General features: G+C 36.0%; 1 protein-coding gene across 1 annotated transcript in view; it reads right to left on the bottom strand.

The window, feature by feature from the left end:
- Positions 1 to 16,410, bottom strand: part of TMEM156 (transmembrane protein 156) — a 46,063-nt gene extending 29,653 nt beyond the window's left edge. Inside the window, exon 1 of the mRNA XM_041752976.1 lies at positions 16,270 to 16,410. Coding sequence (XP_041608910.1) covers positions 16,270 to 16,357 — 88 coding nt within the window. The 5' untranslated portion in view covers positions 16,358 to 16,410. The remainder of the gene's footprint in view (positions 1 to 16,269) is intronic.
- Between the last annotated feature and the right edge of the window lie 2,864 nt (positions 16,411 to 19,274).

Genomic DNA, 19,274 nt, shown 5'->3' with positions numbered 1-19,274 from the left:
TGCTCTTTGCAATAAATTTTAGAATCAGCTTAAGTTCAGTGAAGAACCTAGTTGCAATTCTGACTTGAATCTTGAAATCCACTGGAGAAGATAAAATCTGAGTTACTCCTATCACTTTTTTCTTTCTTTCTCTATTTGTATGAGTTTTCTTCGATATTGTTCAGTGAAATTTCCAAATTCTCTCCACAATGGTCTCATTTATCTTTTATTACATTTCCTCCTAGGTACTGTTCTTTCTGTTTCCAGTGCCAACGCTATCTTCTAAGGAATATGTTTTCAGTTTGTTAGTGGTATATGGAAACACAATTAACTTTTGAATATCAATTTTATTTTTGCCACTTTATAAACTTCCTTATTAATTTCTGTTTCTTACAAATTAAATCTTTTGGGCTTTCTATGCAGATACGCATATCAATTACACATAATGACAGCTTTATATCTGGATTTCCAATCTCCATACGTTTATTTCTTTTAATTTTTTAAAAAGATTTTATTTATTTATTTGAGAGCAAGAAAGAATACATATGTGTGCAAGCAGAGGGAGGAACAGAGAGGGAGGGTGTGGGAGAGGAAAGAATCTGGAGCAGACTCCCCATTGAGCACAGAGCCTGAAGTGGGGTTTGATTTCACAACGCTGAAATCATGACCCGAGCCAAAACCAAGAGTTAGACACCCGACCAACTGAGCAACCCAGGTGTCCTATTTCTTTTACTTTTCTTATTGCCCTGTCATGACCCCCAGTACCACAATGAACAGGAATGTGGGGAGAGGTCATCCTTGCTTGTTCTTAATCTTAAGAAAAATACTTGTAATGTCTCATCACTGAGAATAATATTTTACATAATCATTTTTGGAGGACCTGTATCACTTTAAGGAAGTTCTCTTCTGTTCCTTATAGAAGGAACAGTTTTTCATTATAAGGGCTGCTGAATATAATTGAATGTTCATTCAACAACTTTGAGATGATTATGTAGTCTCTCATAAATAATCATTAATACAGCATATTACATTATTAAATTTTCTAATGCTGACTCATCATGAATTCCAAGTATAAATCTAATTTGATAATTTTACACATTTTTATACATATTTGATCATTTTTATCCAAGTAGATTCTTAATGTTTTAATGTAGGCTCCATGCCCAGCATAAAGCCCAACCCAGGGCTTGAACTCACGACACTGAAATCAAGAACTGAGCTGAAATCAAGAGTTAGATGCTTAACCAACTGAGCCACCCAGGCATCCCCTTTCAAATTTGTCTGTTTATAAATGAGATTTGCCTATAAGTTTTTCTTTTTTGTTTTATCTTTGTTAGGCATGGGTACCAAGATAAATTAGACTTAAAATTAAATTGGAAAATATTCCCCTGTTTCTATCTTCTGGAAAGGTTTATTGTAAAATTGCATTTATCTATTGAATCTATTTCTTGAAAGTTTGGCAGAAAACCATGTAAAATTATTGAAACCTAGTGTTTCCTTCAGGGAATATAACCTATTGGCTCAATTTCTTTAATTGAGTTCTACAACTCTTCAGTTTTCCATTTCTTCCAAAGTAGGTTTGGGTACATTATATATATTTTCCGTAAATATGTCCTTAATGTTTTAAATTTATTGGCTTAAAGTTATTCATAATACTCTTACTACATTTTAAATTTCTACTATGTCCATTTCCAGTCCTAACATTTCTTACTTGTTCTTGCTTGTTTTTTGATTATTCAATTCTAATAGACAGAGTAATGGCCTCCTAAGAATGTCCACATCCTAATTGCCAGAACCTATAAATGTGTTTATGGTACATGCTAAAGAGAAATTAAGGCAGAAGAAGGAATGAAGGTATCTTGTACATTTATCTTAAAATAGGGAAATTATTGGGGTGCCTGGGTAGCTCAGTCGGTTAAGTGTCCCATCCTTGATTTTGGTTCAGGTCATGTTCCCAGAGTCCTGGGATCCAGCCCCACATCAAGCTCCATGCTCAGTGGGGAGTGAGCTCAAGGATTCTCTTTCTACCTCTCCCTCTGCCCCTTCTTTCTCTCTCTAAAATAAATAAATAAATCTTTTTAAAAAAAGTTTTAACTGGGAAATTATTCTAGATTATCCAAGGGCCTAATATAATCACAAATGTGGAAGGGAGAGGCAAAAGAGTCTGTGTCAGATAACACAATGTGACAAAGACTCAACAGGCCATTGCTGGCTTTGAAGGTGGAAGGAAGACACAAACTGGGGAATACAGGCAGCTTCCAGAAACTGGAAAGTAAACAAAATTGATTCTCACCTACAGCTTCTGAAAGGAATGCTATTTTTGTACGCATTTTAGTTCTCTTATTTTTTCATTGATATACAAATTAGTAGTTATTTTTGTTTTACGCAGCTAATATTTTCAAGATTTACTTAGATATCCACATGCTTATAATTACTGAGAGTATTTTCCCTGCCATTTCTTACATCTCTGGCCTCCCTTCTAGGATTATGGTTTTTCTCCTGAAGTTAATTCTCTACAAATTCCTTCCCTAAAGATCTGCTGGTCATAAACTGTCTGTTTTTGCTCATGTGAAAATGTATCTCACCAATTCCAGTTTGACATTAATTTTACCTCAACACTTTGCAGACATTATTCCACTGGCCTCTGAATTTCATTGTTGCTTTCAAGAAATGAGCTGCCAGGCTAATTATTATTCCTGTGAAGACCATCAGTCTTTATCTCTGGTTTATCTCTTTAGTTTACATGTTCCATGGAATTTTTAAATTTATTTTGTTTGGGACATGTTGGGTTTCCTGAATCTGAGGATTTGTGTCTTTCATCATTTTTGTAACATTCTCAGCCACTCTCTTCAAACATTGTCTTTTCCCCATTTTGTCTCTTCTCTCCTTTGGTAACTTCAATTAGAGATCTCTCCCTCTGTTCTCTGTGTCTCTTAACCTCTGTTTCATATTTTCTCTTTCTCTGGCTCTCTGTGATATGTTCTCAATAATTTATTCAGATCTATATTCCCAGTCATTAATTCACTATTCAGTTGTGTCTGATCCATTTACTCATTCTTTGTGTTTCTACATCATGTTATTATATTTTTATAATTAGAATTTTGAGTTGACTCTTTTTCAAATCTACCTGGTTATATTTTTAAATTAAATTTAATTTGAGATTCCAGTATTGTTAACATACAGTGTTATATTGGTTTCAGGTGTACAATATAGTGATTCAAAAATCTGCCTGATTATTTTTAATAGTCTTGTTTCCTACTCCTGGTTTTTTATATCATTTTTATTGAAACAAACCAAATACTTACTTTGTGTTATATATCTCATAACTCCAATATCTGAATTCCTTAAAAATCTGATTCTCTCTTTTAGTCTCTGTTGACTCTTGTCTATTATGTCTTCATGTATTTTATGATTTTTAATAGTAGCTCATGTTCCTTAGAATTTTGTTTGTGAAATATTTGAGATCTGGTTTGAAGATATTTTCCTCCAGAGAGGATTGGTGTTTACCTCTCCTTGGTGTCTAATAACACATTATCTCAAAACTACTTTAAATTAAATTTCTGGGCATGGTGGGAAAAAAAAGGAATCCTTATATACTGTTGTTATGTAAATTAGTTCATCCACTATGGAAAACAATATGGAGGATCATCAAAAAATTAAAAACAGACCATATCATCCAAAAATTCCACTTCTGGGTAGATACCCAAAGGAAATGAAAACAGAGGTTCACAGAGGTATCTACACTCCCATGTTTATCACAGTATTATTCATAATAGCCAAGATATGGAAACAACCCAAATGCCCATCGATGGGTGAATGAATAAAGAAGATATGTTACATATACAATGGAATATTATTCACTTACGGGAAAGAAGAATATCCTGTTACTTGTAACAACATGGATGCACTTGAGCACATTATTCTGAGATAAGACAGAGAAAGACAATTACTATATGATATAATATATATGTAAAATCTAAAAAGGTCAAATGGGAGAGAGGGAGGATGATGTCAGAGTAGGAGGACTGTAGGCTCGTCTCATCCCATGAACACAGCTAGATAACTATCAAATTATCCTATCACCCCAGAAATCACCTGAAGACTGACAGAACAAACTCTACAACTAAAGAGAGAGAAGAGGCCACATAAAAGAAGGTAGGAAATGTGGAGATATGGTTTAGGGGAGAAATAGGATCACAGGTGCTATGAGGGGAGGAAGCCATGGTCATGCAGAAAGGCAAAGAGAGAGAGAGGAGCACACAGGGGAATGCACAAGGAGAATGATTCCCCAACGTGATGGACTTGGAAAATGAGAGGGGCTGAATTTTGTGAGTTCTTGCAACCAGCAGGGCTTAAAGCCTGGAGTTTGAAAGGTCAGTAGGCTTGGTTGAAATAGAGCCTAGAGGACACTGTTCTGCTCCTGGAGAGAAGACAGGCAAACAACCGGGGGTGGAAGGCAGATGGCATGAAAACAACAGTCTGAAGAGTGCCTGAGGCACACAGTGGGGAGATTATTTGCTCTTCTCAGAGCAAGTCCCTGAGAGGAAGTGCTCATGGAGACTCCTCTCTAGGAACAAAGGAGCTGGCTGGTGCCATTTCCCTCCCTTGACCCTCAGCATAGACCCAGAGCCACTGGCAGGAGACAGGGCAGCACCAACACTAGCTAGTGTTGCTTACGCCAAGCCCCCCACACCTGCTCTCTGACTAGATTGCCCTTCTTGGTCAAGCCTGCCTCAGTCTCAGCTTGGTGAGCCCCTCATTGGAAAGGCCAGCACAAACTCCTACCTACAGCACATCTCCTGACCTGAGAGTTCTGTAGGGTCTCAGTTCTGGTGGAAGTGATATCAGGTCTCATCTCACAAGCAGATAGAGCACACCTAGTTAAAATTGGCCAAGGACCAAACACTTCCCATAGCAGGCAAGGAGAGCCGCTGCAGATGACTAGGCTGAAGGATAGAGCAACCAAAACAAATGTCTGCCTTTGGCTCAGGGCATGATCCCAGGGTCCTGGAATTGAGTCCCACATCAGGCTCCCTGCAGGAAGCCTGCTTCTCCCTCTGCCTATGTCTCTGCCTTTCTCTCTCTCTCTCTGTCTCTCATGAATAAATAAAAAATCTTAAAAAAAAAAAAAAAGCAGCAAGACAGAAGTCCTTAATTTACAAGAGAAGACCCATAAGGCTAGCTGAAGATTTCTCAACAGAAACTTGGCAAGCCAGAAGAGATTGGCATGATATACTTAAAGTGCTAAATGGGAAAAACCTACAGCCAAGAATACTCTGTCCAGCAAAACTATCATTCAGAATAAAAAGGATAGACAAAGAGTTTCTGAGATAGAAAAAAACTAAATAATTTTGTGACCACTAAATAGGCCTACAAGAAATATTAAAGAGGACTCCTTGAGTGAAAAGGAAAGACCAAAATGACAAGAAAGGATTAGAGAAAATCTCCAGAATCAACCACAAAACAAGAAATAAAATGGAAATAAATATATATCTATCAATAATTGCTTTGAATATAAGGAGACTAAATGCTCCAATCAAAAGACATAGGGTATCAGAATAAATTAAAACAAAAAACAAGACTCATCTATCTGGTGCCTACAAGAGATTCGTTTTAGACCTAAGGACACCTGAAAATTGAAAGTGAGGGGAATGGAGAAACATTTATCATGCAAATGGATGTCAAAAGAAAGCTGGAAAAAAAAGAAAGCTGGAGTAATAATACTTATATTGGACAAACTAGATTTTTAAAACAAAGACTTGTAACAAGAGTAAAGAAGGGCACTATATCATAATGAAAGGGACAATCAACAAAAAGATCTAACAATTATAAACATGGACAAAACATGGAATCACCCAAATATATAAAACAGTTAATGACAAACATAAAGTAATAATAAATAATAATACAATAATAGTAGGGGACCTTAACATCCCACTTACATCAATGAACAGATCATCTAAACTGAAAATGAACAGGGAAATAATGGCTTTCAGTGACACACTGGACAAGATGGATTTAACAGATATATTCAGAACATTTCATTGTAAAACAGCAGAATACACATTCTTTTCAAGTGCACATAGAATATTCTCCAGAATAGATCATGTATTAGGTCATAAAATAGGGCTCAACGGATACAAAAAGATTGAAATCGTACCATGCACCTTTTTTTTGTCCACAATACTTTGAAATTAGAAGTCAACCGAAAGAAAAAAATAGGGAAGACCACAAATACATGGAGGTTAAAAAACATTCTACTAACTAATGAATGGGTCAACCAGAAAATCCAAGAAGAAATTAATGATGATCACTAGGTATTGTATGTAAGTAATGAATCACTGAATCCTACTCCAGAAACTAATGTTCTACTATATGTTAAATAAATAAAATTTAAATCGAAAAGGAAGAAATTTTTTAAATACATGAAAATAAATAAAAATGAAAATACAATGGTTCAGAACCTTTGGGATGCAGCACAAGCAGTCTTAAGAGGGAAGTATATAGCAATGCAGGCCTACATCAGGAACAAGAAAAATCTCAAATAAATGACTTAACTTTACACCTAAAGGAGCTCAAAAAAGAACAGCAAACAAAGCCTAAAGCCAGAAGAAGGAGGGGAAATACTAAAGATTAGGGCAGAGATAAATGATATAGAAACTAAACAAACAATAGAACAAATTGTTGTTCTGTTCTTATCAATGGCAGACTTATCAAAAAGAATCCAGACTTATCAAAAAGAAAAGAGAAAGAACCTAATTTTTTTAAAAAAAAATCACAAATGAGAGAGGAGAAAAAACAACCAATACCATAGAAATACAATTATAAGAGAATATTATGAAAAAGTATATGCAAACAAATGAGACAGCCTGGAAGAAATTTATAAGTTCCTAAAAACATATAAATTACCTGAAACAGGAAGAAATAGAAAACTTGAACAGATTGATAATTAGCAAAGAAATTGAATCAAGAATCAAAAAATTCCCAAAAAACAAAATATCAGGGCCAGAAGTCTTAACAGGTGAATTCTACCAAACATTTAAAGAAGAGTTAATGTCTATTCTTCTCAAACTATTCCAAAAAATAGAAAAGAAAGGAAAACTTCCATATTCATTCTATGATACCTAAGAATAAACCTAACCAAAGAGGTGAAAAACCTGTACTCTAACTATAAAATACTGATGAAAAAACTTGAAGATGACACAAGGAAATGACACACAAGACATTCCATACTTATGGATTAGAAGAACAAATATTGCAAGAATGTCTATACTATCCAAAGTAATCTATACATGTAATGCAATTCCTAATAAAATACCAACAGGGTTTTTCACAGGGCTGGAATAATCCTAAAATTTGTATTGAACCACAAAAGACCCTAACTAGCCAAAGAAACCTTGAAAAAGAACAGCGGGAGGCATCCAAACTTCAAGTTATATTACAAAACTGTAATGATCAAAACAGTATGGTACTGGCAACAAAAATAGATACATAGATCAGTAGAACAGAGTAGAAAACCTAGAAATGAACCCACAACTATACGGTCAATTAATCTTTGACAAAGCAGGAAGGAATATCCAATGGGGAAAAAAACAGGCTTTTCAACAAATAGCGTTGGGAAAACTGGGCAGCAAAAAGCAAAAGCATGAAATTGGATCACTTTCTTACACCATACACAAAGATAAATCCAAAATGGATTAGAGACCTAAATGTGAGACATGAGACCATAAAAGTCCTAGAGGCAGTAACCTCTTTGAAATCAGCTATAGCAACTTCTTTCTAAATATGTCTCCTGAGGCAAGGGAAACAAACACAAAAAGACATTATTGGACTTCATCAAAATAAAAAGCTTCTCCAGTGTGAAGGAAACATTTAACAAAACTAAAACTCAACACTCCAAAAATGAATAATCCAATTAAAAAGTGGGCAGGAGACATGAATAGACATTTTTCCAAAGAAGACGTACAGATGGCCAACAGACACATGAAAAGATGCTCAATATAAGTGATCATCAGGGAAATGCAAATCAAAACTACAATGAAATATCTTACACCTGTCAGAATGACTAAAATCAACACGTGAAACAACAGATGTTGGCAAGGATGTGGAGAAAGGGCAACCCTCTTGCACTGTTGGTGGGAATGCAAAGTGGTGCAGCCATTCTGGAAATATGGGTTAAATAGGTGATGGGGATTAAGGAGGACACTTGTGATGAGCACAGAGTATTGTATGGAAGTGTTCAATCACTATATTGTACACATGAAACTAATATTACACTGTATGTTAACTGGAATTTAAATAAAAACTTAAAAATATTTTTTAAATGCATTAAAAAAGAGAGAGTAAAACAAACCAAGGGATGAGGATAGAGGGGCAAGATTTTTTTTTTTAAGATTTTATTTATTTAGGGGCAGCCCGCGTGGCTCAGCGGTTTAGTGCTGTCTTTGGCCCAGGGAAGCTCTCTCTCTCTGTCTCTCATGAGTAAATAAATAAAATCTCTTATTTATTTACTCATGAGAGACACACAGAGAGAGGCAGAGACATAGGCAGAGGGAGAAGCAGGCTCCCTGCAAGGAGTCTGATGTGAGACTCAATCCCAGGACCTGGAATCATGATCTGAGCCAAAAACAGACACTCAACCACTGAGCCACCTGGGTGCGCCTGGGGGGACAAGATTGATGGTATTTAAAGGTACACATTTGTAATTAAATAAGTACTAAATAAGTCATAGATATCTAATGTGCAGTATATTGATCATAGTAACATTTTACTTTAAGTATGTGATATGATAATTATTGTTATGATGGCAACCATATTACAAATATATAAATGTATCAAAGTAACAGGCTATACCCCTTAAATTTATACAAAGTCATATGTCAGATTTATCCAAGAAAAAAAAAAACAAAAGCAAAAATTAATTTAATCAATTAAATTAAAGCCCAATTGGATTGGGCTTTTCACACCTCATAGGCAATGAGTATTAATATCCAAGTTATGGCTAGTTCATATTCACAAACTCTCCAGGGAAAGTTTTCCTTGCTCTCTCTACAGCCTAGATGGAGATAGACAAATTTCCTCACAGCCAAGCAAGACTTTTCCTAGACTACTCCTTACTCCCTCACAGAGCATGTTACCTTTTGCATCCCAATGTTAAGCTTTGGCTTCTGTCCCTCCATGTGTGACCCAGGAAACCAAGACTCTAGGCCACCAGGAATTCGTAGATGTTCCTCAGATCACACCAATCTGTTCACTCTTGCTTACCTATCTCGATTCGTAATTTCTTTTTTTTTTAAAGATATTATTTATTTATTCATGAGAGAGGCAGAGACACAGGCAGGAGAAGCAGGCTCCATGCAGAGAGCCGGATGTGGGACTGGATCCCAAGTCTCTAGGATCACGCCCCAGGCTGAAGGCGACACTAAACCACTGAGCCACCTGGGCTGCCCTGGATTCGTAATTTCTAATCCTTTTCCACCTTTAAGGAGTTTTCTTATTTTCTTACTACTTCAACTATGTATTTTTTGGTTGTCGTCTTCAATGTTTTAATCTCACATTTTTAGATATTTTGTGCCAAGAGTATTTTCCAAGTTACAACTGCAAGAACAAAAGTCTCAACTCTCTGTTGACCTTCAAAAAAAGTGAGAATTTACAGGAAAACCTTCATTGTTTGACAGACAATAGGAGCTCCAGAAACTACTATATGTCAAGTCATATTTTCTCAATACCTAAGCTATTTCTCTGTTAATGAGTTGTCAAGAAACTTGGGAGGAAGCATGGATTATTTCAGACAGTACATATTTTAGGTGTTATTTCTTCAGTATATGAAATGCAAGCTGAAGAAAATAAGAAATTTTTACCACTAGAAACAGCCACTTTGAAGATGCATGCAGGTTTTTTTTTTTTATAAAAGTAAGCTATTTTACTACTATTTACCTGATAGAAACAAAAACATATTTTCATACAAAGAGTTGTACAAGAAGGTTCATAGCAGCATATTTATAATGGCCAAAGGCTGGAAACAACCCAGTGGCCAAAAGGACAGATGTGATGTTATTCTTACAATGGAATATTTAGCAATAAATAGAAATGAGGCACTGATGTACTTCATAACAAATGAATCTCAAAAACATTATGCTGAGCTAAAAAACCAGACCAAAAGTAGACACTATGTGATGATTCCATCTATATAAAGTATAAGAAGGGATAAAGCTAAGCTATGATGACATAGGTCAGAAAGTTGCCTTGGGGAGAGGAGGAGATTTGACAGGAAAGAGCAAAAGGAATCTTTCTGGTACTGATGAAAATCTGTATTTTGTATGGGGCTGTAGTTACAGAGGCACATACAATTGTCAAAATTTATAAAACCAAACACTTAAGATCTTTGTATTTTATTGTAAGTTGTGCCTTTAAAAACAACGAAACTAAACAAAACACAGACGATGGTTTCTAAGTATCTTTCATCGTTATTGGAGATTATGTATCATAATTCAGCAATTTAAAAATATTAGCTGCCAAGAGAGAAAAGAGCTTATGGCTTAGCCTTAGCGGCCTCATTTACAGAGATACTAGTTAATGTACATTGTTGTCCTTTGGTCACAGGTCAGCCTCTTTAACAACTGGCAACGACTCACAGAGTACCAATTTCAATAGCAAAAGCTCAAATCATTTTATTTCTATTTGGGGCTCAGTAATTGAAGCTTCTCTAGTAATATTGAGTGGGAAAGGGTAAAAATATATCATGTTGCAAATGAATAATATATCCATGGTGTTACCAGATAAGGAATGGGAGAGTCTGGATATGATAAGGATATTTTTTTAGTTTTTTAGTAAAAATTTTTTTAAAGATTTTATTTATTTACTTATTTTTTAATTTTTTTTTAATTTTTATTTATTTATGATAGTCACAGAGAGAGAGAGAGAGAGAGGCAGAGACGCAGGCAGAGGGAGAAGCAGGCTCCATGCACCAGGAGCCCGACGTGGGATTCTATCCCAGGTCTCCAGGATCGTGCCCTGGGCCAAAGGCAAGCGCCAAACCACTGCGCCACCCATGGATCCCAAGATTTTATTTATTTAACAGAGAAAGAGAGCACAAGCAGGAGGTAGGGGTAGAGGAAAAGCAGACTCCCCACTGAGCAGGAAGCCCGATGTGGGGCTCCATCCCAGGACCCCAGGATCATGACCTGAGCTGAATGCAGGCATCCCTACGAATGGATTTATTCATAGAACATTTGGGAAAGATAATTTATTTTTTTAAGATTTTATTTATTTATTTGAGAGGAAGGGAGAGAGAGAGTGTGTGTGCACAATTGGGGGGAGGGGCAGAGGGATAAGCAGACTCTCCACTCCACTGAACTAGAAGCTAGAGGCACGGCTCAATCCTAGGACCCTAAAAATTCTAGGTGTGCAGTAAAATTTTGTTTCAAAAGTGTAACATGAAGATAATAATGCCTGGTCTGCCTGAATCAGAAGGTGGTTGTGAGGATCAGCCAAGAAATGCTTCCTTTAAATATGTTTCCCTTTTATCTCCTTTACAATATGACTCAGAAAATTCACTCAATCAACAAATACTCAGTGAGTTGCTCCTAATGTGACATGTACTGTCCTAAGTGCTTAAAATATGACCAAATAGACAAAAATCTCATTTCCATTGAGCTTACATTCTATTTGGAGAAATAAGACAAGAAGTATATATAATAAATAAGTCAGTTATATAGGGTATAAGTCCTATGGAGAAAAGAAACAGAGCAGTATAGGGGTAAGATATATCACCACATGCTGTTTTAAAGAAAGTTGTTTTTTCTATTAAAAAAAAATATACAGAGAGAGCATTTATCTACCAATGCAATAAGACTAGCTGATAGCAAAAGCATCCCAAGCAAGGGTTGCTGGTATATAATCTAAGAGAGGAGAGAATAAAACAGTTCTGTGAAAGCAGTGGAAAGCATTATATTCATCAATATCCTTTTTTTTTTAACCAGCACCTATTGTCTAAAAATATAAGTAAACATATTGTATTGATTATTATCCATTTCCATGCTACAAAGATTCAGAAAATTCCATAAGAAAAAAAATGTTACAACAAAGTAAATCTATCCATCTAATTTTATTCCTTCTCTCTGAATATTTCAAGAAAAGTCACTCTTCAGAATGATGCTTCACCATGAATGATTTGAAATATTTAATGTGTTGTAATGAGACATGGGATGCCTGAATGGCTCAGTGGTTGAGCGTGGCTCAGGTCATGATCCTGGGGTCCTGGGATGGAGTCCCGCATTGGGTTCCCCATGGGGAACCTGCTTCTCCCTTCGCTTTTGTCTCTGCCTCTCTCTCCATGTGTGCTTCTCATGAATAAATAAATAAAATCTTTTTTTAAAAAACTTTTATATGTAAAAGTACTTGGTATGGTACCTGGTACATGTGTACGTATTACATTTTAAAAACTTTTTTAGGGGTGCCTGGGTAGCTCAGTTGGTTAAGCATCCAACTTTTGATTTGGGCTCTTCAACTCTTGATTTTGGCCCAGGTCATGATCTCTGCTCAGCTCATGATCTCAGGGTAGTAAGATCAAGCCCCCCAACAGGCTCTGAGGTAGGCAAGGAGTCCACTTGAGATTCTCTCTCTCCTTCTGCCCCTCCCCACCCCATGTTTGGTCGTAAACACCGCTCTCTCTCTCTCTCTCTCTACTCTCTCAAATAAATTTAAAAAAAAATTTTTTTTTTTAAGTCACTAGTCTCTTTCCCAGACCTTACTGGGAATTACTGATTAACTTTTTAATGAGCTAGTCAATAGGAGGGAAATAAAGTGCCCATCTCTAAGAACTAAAATAATCCTTTCAGGCAAATTAGTTGCAGTTACCCTTGATAACACTCTTCTTTATCATACAGACCTGAGTAAAGTGTACATAGGCTCATATACTTCAGGGTTTATCCTATAGTTCATGAGTAAAGTTCTTTTATCCATTGTTTTCTTAAAGTTCACTGACCATTATACTACCATTTCCATCAAAAAGTATGAAATGCAAGAGGGAAATGAAAGCTGGTAAACATGGTTTATGTCAGTTTGGTTCTTAAATGTAAGTGAGGAAGTCAGACAGCTAGATAAAATTAGGTTTCAGGTATTTTCATCTCTGCTATTCCTGTCTTGCCTTGCCTCAGTATCAGTAAGGCACTTTTATAACTCACTACAGTTTCTGGTTTCCAGAACTTCTGAGATATTTAGATGAGTACATTTTATTTGAAAATCAACAATAATTACTGCTCTTAGAAAGTGCTTCTGCAAGCAGGTAAGGAGAAATATTAGCTGATCATTAGAACTGTGCCAGTGGTTTTTCTTTGCAACAAAAATGGAAGGAACATCTACCCCAGACAGGAATGGAAGCAACTTTTATGTTCCCATCACACTTTTTACATTGCTATTTTAGTAATTACAGTATTATATTTAGTTATTTATCAGTCAGGCATCCCCCTAACTGAAAACTCCTTGAAAGAAGAATTGCCTTTTGTTTCTGTGGCTCTGTGTTCCTGGTACAGGTAGACACTATTCATTTCAATATCAGTATATGGGCCAAAGCGAGCACAGGTAGGCACTATTCATAAGTGGAAGTATCAATAAATAAATAAAAGATCACTGAGATTTATAGGAGTTAACCAGTTCTCTCCTAAACACTGTAAATTCAATAAAAGGTTGGTGAAGTCTCTTGTTTGGGGCTACCCAGGCTCCCTTAATTGCAAGCAGTTCTGAATCAAAATATATGCATTCCCTTTTCTATCTCTATTATCTATATGCAATATGCGTGTATCAAATCATTATATTAACTACCGTATCTTAGGATAAGCTGCCTTTCAAATAAACTGAAAGTATTAAAGTGGCTTTTCTTGCCAGTGCATGCTCAATGCAAACTCATTAAAAGTCCAAAACACCATTGAAGAAGTTTCTCTTCTTTGGCGAAGTTAGACTAGATAGCTTATACTGTGTAATTATGATAATTGAATATTCCGAGTAATGATTATTCAGGGTCTCAGATACATTCTTGATGAAAAATGATCAAACACGGTTCTCTATTTTTAACTTAGGCCTTCAGAGGGTTTATTATTTTGAAATCAAATCTATTAAACTTCGTGAATACATTATTCCTCATTAAGATTCCTTCTGAATTAATTTGATATCTTAACGACACGGTATCTGTGAATAATTTATAAGTAAAAATCATTTTATAATATTTATATTAGAAATTAAAGTGAATAGAATATAAGAAAAAACTGAAAAAAAAAAAAACCCAAGTAACTGATAGGGAGAGTCTCACGGTTAATTTTAGCACTTCTTGAACACTCTTAGCTTATCATATAAATAATTTTACCATATATTTTATTTTATGAAATACTAGTTGATAAGTCAACTCACTTCATGAGGCAACTATTATTGTGATTTAAAAAGTACTGAGAGGGGCAGGCCCAGTGGCCCAGCAGTTTAGGGGCGCCTTCAGCCTGGGGTGTGATCTTGGAGACCCGGGATCGAGTCCCACGTTGGGCTCCCTGCATGGAAACTGCTTCTCCCTCTGCCTGTGTCTCTGCCTGTGTCTCTGCCTCTCTCTCTCTCTCTCTCTCTGCGTGTCTGTCATGAATAAATAAATAAAATCTTTTTTAAAAAAAAGTACTGAGAAAAAGTGAAACAATATGTGCCCTTAGTTGAATCTATTTTAAACTATAGAAGGTGAGGCTATATGAACTTGTTCCTGGTGATCCATAAGCCATTGTAAAATATAATGTATTATTATTGCAGTATTGCATGTGTAAAATATTTTGCTCAACCATCGACCTTTCATTGATGGTGGCTCTGTGCAAAATTCCTTCTACCACAACATGACATCAGGATTAAGATGATGGTTTTCAAACATTTTTGTTTGTTGGCCCCAGGGAGGGTCCCTTTGAAACAAAATTCCCAAGTAAATCCATCCCCCCAAAACGTCCAAGGAAATATCTATGCTATTCTTGGACCAGGAAAAGAGAAATGGCCATTTTCAGTTTGGGGAGGCAATACAGGGAGTATTGAGAGCTGATGTAATCAGTTATGAAAGTAAGAAAACAAAAATCATTGATGGTTGATTACTGTCAAGGCATCTGCCCCCAAAAGAAAAACTTCTAGCATGCTCTAAGCAATCACCAGGTCTTATAAAACACTAACCGACAGTTAGCAAACAGTTTATGAAAGGCTGATTGCCTGGTTTTCATAAGATGAACCTGCCTTTTTGGAAGTACAAGGTGCACCTTTATGGCCTACCTTAGATACTATTAAATGAGCTTACTCTCCACCACAAAAAGCTTAAAAATTGAAATATGTTATCTCTATTCCAATTCTAACTATTCTCTTTATATTTTCACTGAGTGGAATCAAAAATTTAAAATACATGTTATGATTGTTTAACCTAAGCAACAGAATGCCAGAAAACCAAGAAAAATTTGAAAAATCCAGTCATTCACAAAATTGCACATAGTGTTTATTTAGTAAAATATTGTTCTCTGGCCAGCAAGTCTCAAAAATAAGCTTTTCCCTGATTTTAAGCAAATTCATGTAACTTTAATGATAGAATACAGCACTTTCTTTTTATCCTTTTTTCTTATTAAATGCTGAGGAGCACAATGATCATCTAAACAGTCACATTAATATATTTTCAAAACAATGTAAAAATAGTTTACATTTACTTGTTTTCTTATCCTAGGCTTCAGCAATCAGATCACAAGTCCCTGAATTATCCATAGAGTTCATTTTTTTCATCAGTTATGAATCCACGTACACACACCTGCTGAAATTTTCACTCATCTTATTTTAATTGTATTTTTCAATACTCTTATATGTCAAAAGGCAATAGTGAGTTATTTGTGTGAAATAGCTGTGATGGAGGGAAATCAAGCATTTTAACATAATAAATATTACTTGCTTTATAAAATAATTCCAGAATGTAAAAGTATACTTAACACTGTTTTGAAGGAAACTCCTTCAAAGAGCAAAATCATGTGATAAAATTAATGTAAATTAACGTTTAAAATCTATAGAGTTTAAATAGTTCTCTTCATTTTTTATCTCATTATTGTGTGCCACAATAATTACATACTGTGAATAAGGTTACTGTGCTCTCTAACAGCTAAAATTACAATCTCATTTTCCTAACTTTTCAGACATAGAGCTTCAGCTCATGCAGCATGTGTCCAAAAAGACCTTTCCTGTAACCATTAGCTATCATAATTTTTAAAAATTAGAAAAAGAAAAGATAAATTATAATTACATACTCACCTTTTGATGTCTTAAAATATTCTGGCAAAATTAAAATGAATGTGACCACTATTGCCAAAAGTAATTTAAAGAGGGCTGTTTTTGTCATGTCTCTTCACATGATACAATGTGTTCCCTTCTGGGACATCGGTAGCATGTTTCTTCCTGCTTCGGGCTTCATCTCTGTGGTGCTTTAAGTTTATGCAATTTACTTCATACTCACTTCCTTTTGGGTAAGACTTAAAAAAAAAAAAAAAAAAGAGGGCTTGAACTGAGAAACTGAGACTTCATTTTGAGTCACTTTCCATTGTGAAAACTACCATCTAATAAGGAAGACACTTTCAAACTATCTTCTAAACAAGAAAGAGTTTAAAAAAAAAAAAAAGATCTCAAGAGGCTAAGGGGTCTTGTTCTCATCTGGATTTGATGCTATTTTCCCACATTTACCAATCTGTATGAGTAAATATAAACCCACAATATAGACACCCAAAATAAAATGATGGTCAGTCATGTCCATTTCCTCATTTGCTTATTAAATGATTGGTGATCCCTTATATGTACCAGGCTGAACTGCATCCTGGTGTTCAGAAAAGAGTGTGTCTGTAAGACAGTAAACAGTATAAATGTGAGGATGAATGTAAGGATAAACCAAAATCTCAATTCTACTTTACTACCATGTATAAGGCAGTGGAATGGGACTCATTATCATGATGCCTATAAACAGTGTGACAACTGTTACCGAATCTACACTGTCAGTTCTCATTTCAAAAAAATGATCTTTCATTGTAATCTCAGTGAAGTAAAATACTTTGTTTTAGAATACAAATGAAGAGTAAGAAAAGTCCATGGTTAAAAAAGAATATGTGCAAACAAATACTTTTATTCCATTGCCTTCTGGTTTTAAAAAAACGGTAGGGGGTATCTCCAATCAATTTCTGCTTGCTGGTTCCCTCTGGTACCTCCATCACCCCGTCTGTTTTCATTCACCGTATCTGCTCTTACCCGTGCAACCCTGGGCTTGATGAAACAATGGGTGAGTGAGGAGCAGGAGGCAGGAAACAGAGGTTGTGCTGTGGATAGATTGTGAATACAAATGAACTGACTCATCTTCTGATTGGGTGTGGGGATTTGATGGACAGATGGGAATAGAGGGTTAAGAGACCTTAAAAACTGAATCTAAGGACAGTCAAACTGGGACTAGAACTTCAAACGTTAGACTTGTTTTATGAATAGCATCAGGGTCATTCTAAGGAAGAGAGGAGTTGATGAGAGTCAATGCCTACACAGCTTACGGAACTGAGATATATCGTGTTACGAGTCCGGCAGCCTCTTCAGTAAAGATGCTGGTGGAAAGGGGTAAGAGACTCTGTCCCTTAATTCTTTCCCATCCTACAGCTGGCACTAAGTGACAGTGGACTTTCTACTCCCCATTTGACCTTGTTTTGATTCCCTAATTTTTATTTATAAATACACACATTCCAACCATAATTTTCCTACTAGAGAAGAAATTGATCAAGAAAACATTAACCTGGGGATCCCTGGGTGGCGCAGCGGTTTGGCTCCTGCCTTTGGCCCAGGGCGCGATCCTGGGTCTGCAGGATCGAATCCCAAGTCGGGCTCCCGGTGCATGGAGCCTGCTTCTCCCTCTGCCTGTGTCTCTGCCTCTCTCTCTCTCTGCTTGTGTGACTATCATAAATAAATAAAAATTAAAAAAAAAAAAGAAAACATTAACCTAAAAATAAATAAATAAATAAATAAATAAATAAATAAATAAATAAATAAATTTAAAAAAATAAAATATGAACCTGGGGGATCCCTGGGTGGCTCAACGGTTTGGCGCCTGCCTTTGGCGCAGAGTGTGATCCTGGAGTCCCGGGATCAAGTCCCGCATCGAGCTCCCTGCATGGAGTCTGTTTCTCCCTCTGACTGTGTCTCTGCCTCTCTTTCTCTCTCTCTGTGTGTGTGTCTCTCATGAATAAATAAATAAAGTCTTAAAAAAAAAAAAAAAGAAAATATTAACCTGATGTTACACTATCAAGTTAGTCTAATTCCTTGATCAATTTTCTTTAAAAGGGCAAGTAAACCACTTCTTTATTCTTCTACTCTGATTTTACTGAAATTACTTTTGTTAGTATCTAATTTTTTTTAATGAACAACGTGTTGGTTCATTGATGAATTCTCTTGTCCACATCAAATTTTATTGATTTGTGAGTTTTCTTTGTGGTAGCATTCTTGCAGACCTCCTCCTTCCTTACCTACCCCTACCCCTGATATGGCCTCAGACTGGTTATTTTATTCTTGAGCACCTGAAAGACAAATTTCCCTAGTAAGCTCCATGGGCTCTTTGTACATAATGTGCTGACCCATGTTCTCTGCAGCTGGCTTCTCTGGTGCTCCTCAGATAGTGGATGTCAGGAGACCAACCAGGGTTCCTAAAACCCAGGCTACTGTCTCACTGCTCTGACAATATGGGGGAGTCAGTATCTCACACCTGGCCTGTAATCCACTTGCTGGACATGTCATCTCTGATTTAGCAGATTATGAGAAATATAATATGCCCTCAGCTATTTCAAGAATCTTTTATTGTCCACGATTTTCGACTATATCTGAATCTAAGTTTTATATAAACACTTTCAATCATTCTGCCCTCTGAATAAAATGTTAGCAGAACAATGGCCAATGACAAGTTTCAAATATCCCCTGGGTGAAATCCTCCAAGATTCAATGGCAAGGGTTAAAATTAAAGAGTCAAAATATCTTGCTCTTTCTGACTGTCAAAATTTATCCACTAAAATATTTTATAACTGAAATTGTTACATAAATTACAGTATTAAATGTTTGCATTTTAAATATCAGCAATCACTAAAATTTAAGAATTAAGATGCAGTTTCTTATAGGTAATCCAACTTTAAATGATAGTTTCTTAGAAATAAATAAATAGGGTCACCTGGGTAGCTCAGTCGGTTAAGTGTCTGCCTTCAGCTGAGGTCATAATCCTGGGGCCTGGGATAGAGCTCTGCATTGGT

This window comes from Vulpes lagopus, chromosome 4 (genome assembly GCF_018345385.1).
Source record: "Vulpes lagopus strain Blue_001 chromosome 4, ASM1834538v1, whole genome shotgun sequence".
In the NCBI taxonomy this organism is placed as follows: Eukaryota; Metazoa; Chordata; class Mammalia; order Carnivora; family Canidae; genus Vulpes; species Vulpes lagopus.
The sequence above is the reverse complement of the archived record's forward strand: the minus strand, read 5'-3'. Positions and strand labels throughout refer to the sequence as shown.